We start from the raw sequence: 14,100 nt of genomic DNA on the forward strand, positions 1-14,100 counted from the left end.
CAGCCTCAGCATCAAAAATCTAATCCTCTATTTTAAGCTGTTTGAAGATATCCTTTCCAATGCTTAAGCTGTAAGCCATACAAACAGTGATATAAAATTGAATTCTTGACAATAGAAACACTTCTATAACATGAAATCCTAAAGTTATGTGTTTATACTTCTGTACTTAAAATGATTCCCCCATTTAATCTAAAAACCTATTCAAGCACATTCAAAAGAAATTTAAATATCTAAATTTTTACTTCACCTTAGAAGAGTCAAATCTTCCAAGAGTTTCTAGCAGCTTTACAACTTGTATTCTCGTATCTTCTTCACAGAAGAAAATCCATGAGGAATTCCTACCATAGGCAACAGAGAAGCTAACAAAAGAAATTATTGTTTTACTACTAAACTGGCTTACAAACAGGATAGATTCAACCTCCCACTCCCCAAATATGAGTACTTGGCAATTAATTATTAATTTACACAGAAACTTTTACTATTAACTTAGAATTACATAATCAGAGCATGACAGTGAATGGATATATTGCCTCTGCTACTACCTATTTTCATAGCAATAATTAGTCCAAACAGAAAGGAACAGACAAACATGAAGAATTTCCACTCAAAAATATCCACGTCCTACAGGTCCATCTATCAATTCAGTTTATAGGTGGCAGTTACCATCCCCTCTGTACCACGACTTTCTTCCAATGAGCCTCATTATCAGGCACCTACTGTTGCAATAATCCTGGAACTGCCTAAAGAGATGTTTTATGATGGCTGTTTGACACTGATAACATCATTGTTCCCAACTTAAACACTTCATTAGCTCTTTTAATATGGTTAAACTATGCAGATTGAAGGGCCTTCCCCACCTTCCTCAAAGCTAACACTAATCTCCATGCAGATTTCCTGACTCCCTCACAAAATTGTCATCTTTAATTTCTCCATTCTTCCCAAATGATTTTTTCCACAACTTAAAGAAAAAAAGAAAACTTAAAATTCATGACATTGATTTTTTTTTTCCTAGCATTACAATCTTTAATTGTCCTTCTCATAGCTTTTATGCTGGTTTAATTAAAGAAATCATCTGAGGAGAGGGATAAGAGATTAGCTTCTGTAGCTACACAGCCTTCTTCCTCTACAGCGCTGTTTACTGACAAAATCAGCAATGAAAACAAACAGCAGAAATTTAAGTCAGCAAAAAATAAGTAAAATAGAGTGGTAGGATTATTTATATTTTAGGAAACTATATTTTCTTTAAAAAACAAAACAAATAGAAAAACAAACAAAAAACTAACCACAACAACAGACAACACTGTCTGAAAAGCATTTCTGCTAGAGCATGAGACATCTGCATCTACAGGTCTTCAAATAATGTGCTAGAAGTACCAGATGGTTGCCTGGTACTAAACTCATTTATTCTTTTTTATTCTGGGATAAGTCACATATTCCTGTAAAGCTGTGTTTCCTCTGTGCCTTGCAATGGTATTTGGTCAGTCACTGCTTTCTGCTTTTGACATTTGATTTGCTGAACTATAACAGCTAGAAGAATTCAAGCTTCATTCATCCTTTCACTTTGTAAAAGCATGTACTTGTCTTCTCAGCACTGAAACCTAGGCACTCTGTCATTCAGGCAACAAACAAAATACAATCAGCTACAAAAAACCTATTTGACATAACACTTCCTAGCTGTTCCTTCTAAAACCTGCCAAATTAGTATCTGAATGGGTACCAGTATTAGTATCTGAATGGATGTACTTCATGTTTTTAAGTACATCCAGTATTTAGTGCCCTAAGTAGGCTGAAGGCTTTCTCTTGTGTTTTAGTGAATAGCTAAAACTTTAGGAGAGAAACATCCTGGAAGCAGGTGAGTGAAGGGCAAGGAGAAAACACTAGAATAATACACACAACAAGAATTACTACAAGAAAAAACAAGATACTTCACAAGAAGTATCTCGTGAATATAGCACATAAAATTTCACTAAAAGAATGACCTGCTCCTCTACCTGCTGATGGATAAATAATGGATAAACGTGCAGAGAGTTCATACCATACAAGTTTGGAATTCAGAGTGCAAGGAACCATTGGAGAAACTCAGGGAAGATACAGTTTCAGGATAAGGGTGCTGTATGTCAACGGATGTCTTATGACTGCATCTGTAGAAAGTAAATCTTCTTCCAAGTTAACCTCTGCCCAAGAACTAAAAATTAAGATTTTTTCTGTAACTGTTTAGAAGCCTCCTTAAAAATGCTGTCAACTACGAAATTGAGGGAAGCCATTTTTGTGAAAGCAGTTTTCAGGTAAGAATGCATCTAACATCTCAATTCCTAGCATTGTCAGCTCCTGCAGAATGGGATCCCTTTAATCTTTCTCTTTTCCTCCTCTTCTTTACATTGAAAAAACCTGAAGTGCAAGCCCCACAGCATGAACTCACTTCTAAATTACTGTAAGCATTTATTCTGCCAAAAATGGTAAAAGAAACAGGCACGAGGAACTTGATATTCCAGAATTCTCTTCAAGATGGAAATCCGAAACGTGATTTTTCTTTTTTGATTCCTGAAAAAATTTCTTCTACTTTATCACATAGACAAGTATCTGTATTTTTTCATCTGAGTTTTGCCATCTTGTAAGAGCTGTATCTGTAAAGCCTTGTCATTGAGACATAAATAATTCAGAAGAGAAGCCGTTAGGTCACTGAAAGGGGAGCTAAGAAGCAAAAACAAAGACAACATAGCTGGAACATCATCTGCCAGTTTTTCAATTGACTTCAATTCTCCTTGTGCATCTTTTTCACAAACATCTTAAAAGATAACCACTACACAATCACCATTTTCATGTTTCCTCTCGTACAGAAAGCAATGGAAAGCAGAAGAGAGAATAGCATGAAAATCCTGTTCTGTAATCAGTCTGATGCAAAACCCCAAAACCAGAACAACAAGTATCTTTTTGAGTACCTCTAGTAATATTATTGTTCTTCTGATGTGCCATTAGCTTAAACTAAACCTCAAGAGGCTGCAGTGCCTCTGGCATCAATTTCAAAGACAAGTTTGAGGCGAAAGACAGCCTTCAGTACCCTAGAGCTTTAGGTCTTTCTCAAACAAGAATTGTTGCTTCCTAACAGTTTGTAACATACTACCACTTAAATGCTGCAACTCTTCCTCAGAGCAATCTGCATAAGCTAAAATGAAAATATATTTGAAATTCCCTGTGTCCTCTGACCACGGTAAGATGAAAATTGGCCATAAAAACTTCTAAAAAGGTGTCAAAACCTACACCTTTCCTCTATGGAGGAGTACTACCTCTTAGCAACACTGTGAGCAATGGAAGATAGAAACCAAATACAGCTATTATTTCTTTTTTTATTTTTCAATGATTTACCTTCTTCATTCAGCCAAGTAATCTGACAAGTCAAAGATTCTCAAATACCTCACTCTTTGCCCTGTGAGCAACTGGAAAATATACCTTTAAAAATGGTATTTCTTTTGACTAGTTTACTTTCCTAATAATTTTAAGACCCATAACTTTTTGAGGCAGGTAGTTGTTCATTTATATTATCACTTCTGTAATTGTTCTTAAATTTAGAATATCCTTCTCTGATTTAACGAAATACAACAGAAAACTGCTTTAGAAAGCTAAAAAAAAAAAAAAGACCAAGAATGTAAAAAGATAAGGTAACAACACTGATCCAAAAGTTGTTGCTTTTGTGGAAAAAAAAAGTCTGAGTAATCAATATTTATATTATTTGATAAAAATAAATAATCTGAAAATAACCAGCATTTATTACACTTACTCTCTCATTAATGGCAATATGGTCCATGCACCTTCATGCCTGTCCATCTGATGAATAAGCAGGACTATAGGTAATTCCTTTAAGAAAAATAAACACACTCTTATTAAACACAAATAATATACTTTTTTTTTTCCCTAAACAACAGCTAATCTTAAAAAAAAAATAATAATAATAATTAATCTAGAATGACTACTTGGTTCTTCGTTGCTTTTACTTGTATGTAGCCCTGCAGAATAGATGACTTAAAATGGTACGAAATAAGGTGACCTACAATTCAGAGAAAGTGCTTCTTACAACTCAGGATTTCTTAATTCTGCATTAGATATAAAGCTAATATACTTTAAGGGAAATATTTTGCATAAATTCCATGTAATCCATGAAGCAACATATCATATTCGTTTCTTTATATTACCATAAAAATCTCATACTGCAAAGAAAGACATAAATAATGTCAGGTATTTTAGAAAGGCTTCCATTGACGGTCTCATTACACAGTTTACAAGATTTTTTATACTCTTAACTTTGCTAAATTCAGCTTTAAACGATCACAGTGAGATCATGACAGAAACTCACAGGTTTAAACAAAAATCAAGATGAAGGTTTAACATTTTTTCATACAGAAAAATTGAAAAAGCATCCTACAAACCAAAATCTTCCTGTAACTTTTTTGTTCTTTTCTTACTTGAAATCTGTTTGCTGTGGCACATCAAGACGTTTAGCAGAAAAGTCTGGCAAAATTTCCCCAGAAAACATCCTTTAAAGGTCGCCCATCGATAAACCAAATAGGGTAATTTACTCAGTTGTTCATACATGTGAAAAGTGGGAAATACATAACCCATGATATCTAGGCAGTATCTTACTCCACTGATTTACTACCTGTTCATTCACAAGTACAGTTCTCTACTGCAGCACCATTAGGGTCACAACAGCTTCACAAATGACCAAAACCTTCCTGTTAGGCAATTGCATTAGTAGTAAAACAAAACTCTTCCTACCAGACATGCCTAACCTCCCAAACAGTTCACCTAAACTTTGCCAGCAGCCAAGTATATTCCATTGCAAAAAGTAACCTAACAAAGAACTGGTGGTGTTAATACATTTCAACAGAAATGCCTTACCACTTGCACATGATCCCAGCCTTCCATTACGCAAACTGTTTGGTAACGTGATCAAAGACTCGTCTCCATAAACACAAAGAAGCACAGAGGAACAGTGACAAGGGAGGAAGGAACCCTACAAACCTTACCAGAGAAAACTGAGCTGCAGCTCTGCCCAGGGCTGTCAGAGGGGAGCCAGCAGCCACACTGTCCAGGTACAGCACCCACCAGGCAGGGGAAGGTTCCCACTCGCCTTACAGCCTGATGGAGGTCCCTGCCTACAGGGGTATGCGGCGGATTTATTACAGGGTTCCGGGTAAGAGCATTATAGGATGGTACAAACGTACTATGAGATGCTTAGAGGAAGAACCAAAGGTTGTAAAGAAGATGGATGGAGTGGTTTGATGAGAAATGAATGTGGGTTAACATAGGGAAGAAGGAAAAAAAAAAAAAGGGGTTGGTTGATTGAAACAGATTGCTTGTCAGGATGCTTGTCAAGCCATGCCCTGTACTGATCATCCCCGGCCTGTCCTGTCTTCTCATTAAACTCCATTTCTAGCTATTTTTCTGGGCACAGGGTATCTGTGTGCATGAGTGGGTTTGGAGGGGAGACCACAAGTCAGAGGGGTCCACGTGTCCATGCAGGAACTGGGCAGCGAGGGGTGCATGTCAGTGCATGAGCAGCAAAAGCTGGGCTAGGGGGAGACAAGACAAGGAGGAGAGGCCTGGGAGCCAAGTACTAGAGCAGCCGTGAACTGGGGCACACACTGGTGAGACCAAGGAGCCTGACAGCAGGTTACTGGAGGGACAGGGAGATCCCAGCTACCGGAGAGCCTCCTGGGTGCAGGCGTCAGCTACTGGAAGGGCTGCAAGTCTGCACCAGCTCCTGGGAAGACCCCTGTGCAAGTGTGTGGCTGGGAGGCTGGGGAGGGTAGGGGTCAACTACTGGATAGCCCGAGCATCCAGAGCTTCTGGGAGGATCCACAAAGGATCCATAGCATGTGTGTGTACAAGAAGTTCTGTGGTTTGTGTCTGTGCATGGGGCTGACCATGACTGAGCATGGAGGTGTGCACATACCTTAGGGGAACGCACGCTCGGCCTCACTACTGGCTGCTCCTGGAGACCCGGGGCTGCAGCAGCATTGCCTTGGCCAGGCTAGCAAAGTCTGCAGCTCCCACCACAGAGGGCCTTCATCTCCCAAGGGTTTAATTCCTTTCCACTTACACCACGCGCGTGCCAGTCATTTTTGACTTGATTAATGCTTCTCATGAGTGTAAGCTGATGCCATTGGCATAAAATTCACATTTAAACACAAAAATATTTTATTCTCTAAGTAACACTGTTAAGATAAAGTTTACGCTTGTTGCTATGTCAGGTTTACATTAAAACCTTTCTAAGGGCAGTTAAACCATAGCAACTAGGCATACATAAAACCTCCAAGTTTCATACACTAAATAAAACATCTCTATCACTCTAGGGAACAATTGTGTCTTGCAGGATTGCATTAACTCTATCAAAAAATAACTACCTACTTCTTTTTTATTATTATTATGTTACCGTGAATGATACAAATTGAAAATGAACTACGCCAAAACCTTAAATTGGACCAGGATATTTAGCTGCATTTAAAACATGAGCTGTTCTGATTTGTGGCTGTTGTTCAAGCCAATCTATCAAAATGCTTCTGGCTGCAGTTTCGATTTATTGCAAAACCTCGAAGACCAGAGCTTTTAGTGGATGTGGCAAATCTTAGTAACAGTATGATCAACGCCTAGTGTTTCCCAACAATCTAAATACACTTTATGGTGAAACAATAACAATGTTCTCTTTTGGGATTGCAGATAGGAAGGTAAAAGGACAAACCTCTGTGTTTACATGCGCGTCTGTTTTTACATGCATACAAACCCTGCAGTTGTGCTACGATTTGTATATGGCCATGCATTTTATTTCACGTGCAATAGGAGTCAGACTGAGATACACACAGTTAATAACAACATATTCAGTGTCTATATTACATTAAAGGCTGAAGTTGTATTCTTTTAAGTTACATTTCCCATGCAAAAGGTATGAAATCATGTGATTTAAGAAGCTCTACCACTTACTCTGGTATCTCCACTTTAACAGAAAAAATTCTTTCCTTTATGGAGATCAAAGGTGTAATGATACACAAAAGGTACTCTTTCCTGAGCTAATCTGATACTTTTAAAAGGTGTCTTTTCTCTTTGACATTTTCATAAGCCTGCTCTCTTTCTGTCCCTACCCAACTCCCTCTAAAACATGAAAATGCACTTGTGGCATATATCACTCTTTCAACTCATCTCTAACAATGCGTCAATTCTGATTTAGTAAGTGAGATGCTTAAAAGAGCTGTACAGATAGAACAGCCTCCTCCTCTCCCCCCTCAATAAAAAAAAATAAAAACCTACTAACCAGGATGACCTTTGTCGCTTTTCCTTTCTTATTTTATGCATTTTCACTCTGAACCTATTCATTTTACTTATTCTCCTTCGGTACAAATATAGAAAAAAGGCAAAAGGTAAGTGATAGAAGCTTTGGGAAGCAAAAGGGCATATACCGACTGGCTTATAGAGGATGGCTAGATAATCAAAGTAGCGATAAGCTTACTGTAAGTTCGATATGGTTTCTGTGCATCTCAAAAACTCTCCTCCAAATTCTCAAGTCCTTACAACATCTATATCCTGTACTGTACTCATTAGTTTTCTTTATCTTGAAAGTGTTATGCTTCCACAATGACAGAGCCCATATGCCGTCACAGAGATTAACACTTAGAATTTCACTTACACCATGTGTAATTTAAATAAGATAATGTAATCGCTTTTAATGACCAAGAAACCATCCTCTCCGCTTTAACAACTGAGCTAGCTTTAAAAAGGCAAAAACCAGAAAATGGAATCTCTCGTGGCCTGAAATAAAGCGTAAACTGCTTTAGCTCCAAATGTCACCTGCTGTGTCAGCACACTGAGCGCAGCAATACCTGCTACATGCTACAGCTCTAAATTTGGCACTCAAAATAAACCCTAAGCAATGTGTGACTAAAGGAGTTTGATCCACATCTTTAAACCAATTCCAAAACATTGACACAGCCTCTTACCTTTAAAATTCTGTGTGATATAAAAATATAAATAAATGGAAAATGTATCTTTAAAATCATTTAGTGTTACTTTTACCAACTGAAGTAGAGGGATGCTAGTGACAAGCTCGGTTTCACAGTAAATCAGCAGCAGAACTGGAATCATAAACTCTGGCTCCTGAATCCAAATGTTACAAGTCATCATTGCCTCTCTGCTCTACTCTCAGATGTCTAGTTATCATTTTGAAAATGTACCAAGTTTCCTGAAAATATTATGTGCAGTTGCAAAGGGTTCAGGGAAAGGCCACAGCAGTACACTGCCTCCATAAATCAAGAGAAGGATGCCGTGTATGCAGCTGGCTGCAGCTGATCTTACATTAAAGGGAAGATGGAAGCATTTACCCAATCACACAGAGACAATACCTACAACTTAAGAAAGTGATGTGAAGTATTCATGACTATAACTTGAAGTAAGAGTCAAAAAGAAGGAATAGTTGTAATGAAGCAGAAGAATTTTAATTATTTTTCCTACTGTACATTATATTGAAATCCTCAGCACACAACTTCACAAAGTGCACGTGAATGCACACCCAAAGCACTGACTGCTGAGTGCCCACACGCTAGATCCAACAACTCAACGCCTGACAAAATAGCTGCAAGAAGTACTTGCATTTGAAAGCACATTTTAGGCAGTGAGTTTATTGCATAAGGATTGATTTTACAACTTGATTTCATCATGAAAATAAAGCTTTCTGCAACAATATATTGTCTCAAAACCCAACAATTATCATTGCTCTAACTTCTTCATGTGGGTAAGACGCTGGTAGCCATTGATTTTTTGATTTTACTAGGCTGCTCCTCAACAATAGCTGAAGTAAATTTCAGCATGCTTATTACAATGCTGTCAATTGCTAACACGCTGCCTAGAGTTCCCACAATTAGAAAATCAGTACAAAAAAATATCTGGTAAGGTTTTTGTTATCCAAAAAGAATTATTTGTTTCAATAGTCATCAGTGTTCATCTGGCTTGCATTATGTTCATGGCTCTGCAGGATTTTCCTCCAACACTGGTACAATCAGGTCTCCTGCAGCAAACTGAGAAACAGTCATTCAACTAGAAATTTTTAAGTGTGCCTGTGTTTTCCACTACCAGGAGCAGAAAATGTGTTGACATCAGCACATTTGCCTTCAATCTTGTAAGTGAAAATGTGAACAGATAATTATTCAGATGACAAGGACATGAGAAGACTCAAGAAACCACTAAACTGAAAAAAAAATCTAATTACTTTCATCAACAAATTAATCACATACCCCCCCAAAAAAGGGGGCTAAAAAAACATAAAATAGTTCTAATTCCATCTATTTTAATCTAGACTGGCTACATGTTTGAAAGACCTAAATGAAGTCTGGAGTCTTCAGTTAGTGCTTGCTAACAGGGTTGTCAACTCCTGATGTTTTGAACTGAACGACATAAAAAGCTAATTAATTTCATTCTTATAACTACTGAGATGTGAACAGCATTCAGAGGTCTTGCCCCACTTCAAAATGAGTATCATAACTGTTAATACTTACCAAAAAAAAGAGAGATATTTACTAACTGAAGTTCAAACCTAATGAGAAGATGGAGACCTAGATCAAAACTAATTCCTACTGTTTGCTAACACTGCTCTATATATATATTCAGACTAGGCTAGTGCAGCATGCATTTTCGTGCATTTTCATGCATTTTTTTCTACTCACTGCATCTTCTTGCACCACAGGGTGCACAAATTATATTCCTCTGGGATGAAACTAAACCAAAAGATGTGTTCCATCTGCAAATGGATCTCCAGTTCACAGAAACAAGTCAGAGCTAATCCGAAGTAAAACCGCTGGAAACATGGTGTAACATGGGTGCTAGCTCCTCAGCAACAACTGCACGGAGCTGTGTATTGTCCTATTGCAACACACTACTTGTTCATAGCTTAAATATGCTACTTAGCACATTTATTATAGTTTCCATTAACTGGGATTTAATAAAATAAAAAATAATTGTATGAATTTTAAGTCAGTCTAACCTGAGCTGCAGTCAGGATTCTAAAAACTAAGACAAGCATTTGAACTTGCTAATTATGAAGTGTAGCTTCAAAAGAAGAAACTTAAAGAGGAAACATATCTCAACAGTTTATTCTGCACCTCATTTTCCTCTCCCTCCCCTAGAATTATCCATCATCTTCCCTGTTCTGTTCTTCTGAGAGCTTATCATCACCAACATCCCAAAGTAAGTTTTATTTTGTATTAAGACAAAAAGGATGTGGAAAAATCCAGAAGAGACTCAAGTGTTTATTACAGTAAATGCTACCAGAGATGTATGTAATGTGACAGTAGCCTAGAATGACAATAAGTTGCACTGAAGCACCATTTGCTTGCTCATCACTTGTGTGGCTAAGTCAGACAAATAAGACAGGCACAAATACTGTCTGCACAGCTCACAGTTTGCAAGAATCCCATATAAAATTGATCATATAGAAGACAGGCACGTGATAGTACACAGCTACTATTCATGAAAGCAAGTATTAATGATAATTATTAATTATATTGCTAACTGATCTGAATAAAATTCTTAATATTAGGGTTTTTGCTTGAAAGCAAAATCTATCATCGAGAGACTTTCTAAATTATCAGCCACAATATTAAAATCCTCTCTCATCCAAAACTAATGCATGAAGGCATTGCAAACAATGAAATTAAGTTATTTCTGGGGGTTTGTTGCTAATTTTTTTTAATTAGAAAATTGACTTTTCAAAACCTATGAAGTCTATTCTAATGTCGGCTGTTTTGCAAAATCCGCATGTACATAGAAATGGGAAACAGTTCACTTCTGCTCTTCTCTGCCTTTAATGAAGTCTTTAGATCACTCTTATTCACTCTTCACTAATAAAGACATATCTTGGCAAGATTGTTTCGTTCAAATTTCATGATTTATGCAGAGATTATTGCAGAAGAGCCTGAGAGGCATCAATGCTTAAATCACTTAAACTGGCCAATTTCATGGATACATTTTGCCCTGACATGATTTAGTCACCTTTGAGGAGACAGAGATTCGAGGAAGCCACTGATGAAAGGCTGTAACTTCTTCCTCCATGCTGCTGCAGTATCTTTACTCCAATTTTTTATTCCCCTTTGAGGGACTTCAATTCTGTCAGATGCTCCAGTGCCCATCAGTATCTCTGCCCTCACCACAGAAGCTCAGGCCTTGTCGCCTCAGTGAGATACCTTCACAAAATCTATTGCCAGGCACGTGCCACATGCATCGTTCTGCTGTGGAAAGAGTGCCGCTGATCAGCCAAAGACAAGCAAGAATCAGGCCAAGCAGACTGGAATATAAGATCCTGTCATGACATCTGTGATACTAATCTTCACAATGAATTTCAGTATAGACTGCCACCTGAGTTTCGTTTTACCTCGAGGGGAAAGCAATGGAAAGCTAACATAGAAGAGCACTGAAGAGCCTTGTTTTTCATAAATGAAGTCAATAAAAACTGTCCACCACCAAGCAAGATAAACCGACATCTTAAGGGATAAACATTTAAAGAACTAAAGGTGACAGAAGCAATTTGTGAGACTGCAGATTTTATTTGGCCTGAATAAATCCTTGCAGCTGAGAAGAAAGCTGTTTGGAGGAAGGAAGCAGACCTGTACACTAACATGTTAACAAAAGTGCTATTTGATTTAGTAACACTGGGAAATAAAATCGTGATGTGTAAAACAGCTCTGTTCTAACAAAAAAAAGGGGGGGGAGGGGGTCATAAAGATGAATCATTCTACACTTGGAGATGGATGGGCAGGACGGAATGTACCTCAACATTTCATTTAAATAATTCATTAAACTTTGTTAAAACTGCAAGATTCAGAAGTGAAACATCTGACCAGTTGCAGATGGAATCAGCTTCCATGGCATGGGAAGCTGTTATCGGATGGAGAGGAAGGAACAAGGTTTTTCAGACTAGAATTTGAGAAGAAATCTGGAAGTTGAAGCCACAGATCCATTATGGATTGCGCTGCACTGATGGTATTCATTTTAAAAGGCCTCCAGCAAATTAAGCCTATGATTAGCTCTTCTAAATATACTCTTCTAAATATACAGGTTAAACAACTCAGTCGCAGTGAGCAAGAAGTCCTACTAAATTTTAAAACCAAAGCTTTATTAACATGCATGTAAGCTTGATAAAATGCAGATCAGTTCAGACCTACTCCAATACTCAGAATCATTGGGAAAATCTAGCTATAGAGTTTTTTTTGTAGAGTTTGTTGGAAATCTATGCCTGTTCATCTGTGGAACACAAAATACAGAAACTATGACTACAGCCCAAGGAAAACATAACTCTAAAAAATGCATCTATTTCCACCACAGCCTAATACAGTATTTTGAAATTCTTTCAGGTGAGATATGGATACCAGAACTCACAGTGGGAACTATGGGCGGAATAGTATCAAACAGCAACAGAAAAATGTTTAATAAAGGTTTCAGACAACAGAACTTCACCTAGAATCTTCCCGAGAATCAGAAAGCAGACGTGGAAGTTAAGCTGGGAAAAACTTTAGAAAACATTAATTCACCCAGAAAAGGAATGCATGTCCCACAGGAAAATTAAGAAACAAGGAAAATACACCCTAGAAATCCCCTGAAAGTAGTCTCTCACAGATGGTCAAAACACAAACAGGAACAGTTTGGAGATCATTTCAGACAGGAATATGGTGAATATATACATTAAAATTCAAGCGAGCTCTTTAGACTTTTTTCCTCTCAATGCTTTAACAAGGAAATCTGTCATTTTGTTGGAACAGTGCAATGCTGCTGCCAGTACTGCCTAGGTAATTAAAAGTAGCAGATTTTTAAAGCACATAATGCCACACTCATCAGCAATTGGCATATGAACAATAGATACCAAGGCCATGACTCTAATGGCGTAATAAAACAAAGCTGAGACAGGCACCAAGAGGCTATTCCAGGTTACAGAGGACACAAAACAGCAAGGACACTGAGTTATGGTCACTGCGTGTTGGAGGCAAAAAAACACAGCCTTCCATAAGCATGAACCTGTCAGATAACAGGCTGAACTTCAGTGGCACAGACCAATAGCCAGCTGGATTTCTGATCATATTTGTTCCTGCTTCACTTCTGGACATATGGATTTTGCAATTTTTTTTTTTTTTTTAAGTAAACAAGAACACAACTACAGGATGCTCCTAACATTTGTCACCTGTTTTTACTTTAGCTGAAACACTTCAAACCCCTGAATTGGAATGTAATAGATTAACAAAGAAACATTATTATGAAAATTTAATAAAAACATTAAGTGAAGCAAGCATTTACTCAAGCAGTATGGAAATTTTCTGTGTACATTTCTGTATTTGTGAATCTCCTTGTTTCATTTAAACTGAATTTAATAATCACTACAATAGTAGTCCTTGACCTCAGAAACAGCGTTTCCCTTTATATTAGGGCTATTTTAAATCTGTGAAGCTTCTTTTCTATGAGATGGTACAAACTACATAATTTTACTCAAAACTAAATAAGCCTAAAATTAAAAATACAGCAAACTAGAGCGAAAACACTTCTGCAAAACAGAGTTCATATATCACATCATCTGTTATTCATATGCAAGTATGTGATACTCATTCTTGTTTTCCAATAGTACAGGGCGTCAGTCTTAAAATCGTTCCTTTACATTCTTGTTTTTTAAACAAGAATGCAGTGAATATTACTAATTTGCTATATTTCTTCTGGTTAATATACACAGGATACCATTTGATCTCTAGGTTTTTCAGAAAAAAGTAAAAGCTTGGTGAACATAATGAATTGTTTGCGGGTGTTCAATGCAAGAATCTTCAAGGAAAGGAAAAAAGGTATTTAAACTACTATACCAGTTTTCATTAAAAAAATACAGTCCTTGGCCTTCAAAACAGGATCATGATCCCAGGCAATTAAATAGCATTAACTGCATCAAAAACAGTATTTCAGACAAAAACCATCATTTTTAATAACAGTATTTTATCTGTGTTTTAGTCTGAAATGTAATAACCAAAAAAAGTAATATTGTTGCTAATTTTTTAAAGATGGAAAGACAGTCCCAAATATTACAATTTCATAAAC

The 14,100-nt window shown here is 37.2% G+C and overlaps 1 protein-coding gene across 1 annotated transcript in view; it reads right to left on the reverse strand.

Moving 5' to 3' along the window:
• Window positions 1-14,100, reverse strand: part of B3GLCT (beta 3-glucosyltransferase) — a 59,408-nt gene that overhangs the window by 26,141 nt on the left and 19,167 nt on the right. The window contains exons 5-6 of the mRNA XM_035324940.1: window positions 3,776-3,852; window positions 248-359 (exon numbers count right to left, since the gene is read on the reverse strand). Coding sequence (XP_035180831.1) covers window positions 248-359; window positions 3,776-3,852 — 189 coding nt within the window. The remainder of the gene's footprint in view (window positions 1-247; window positions 360-3,775; window positions 3,853-14,100) is intronic.

Source organism: Oxyura jamaicensis, chromosome 1, assembly GCF_011077185.1.
Source record: "Oxyura jamaicensis isolate SHBP4307 breed ruddy duck chromosome 1, BPBGC_Ojam_1.0, whole genome shotgun sequence".
Classification (NCBI taxonomy): domain Eukaryota; kingdom Metazoa; phylum Chordata; class Aves; order Anseriformes; family Anatidae; genus Oxyura; species Oxyura jamaicensis.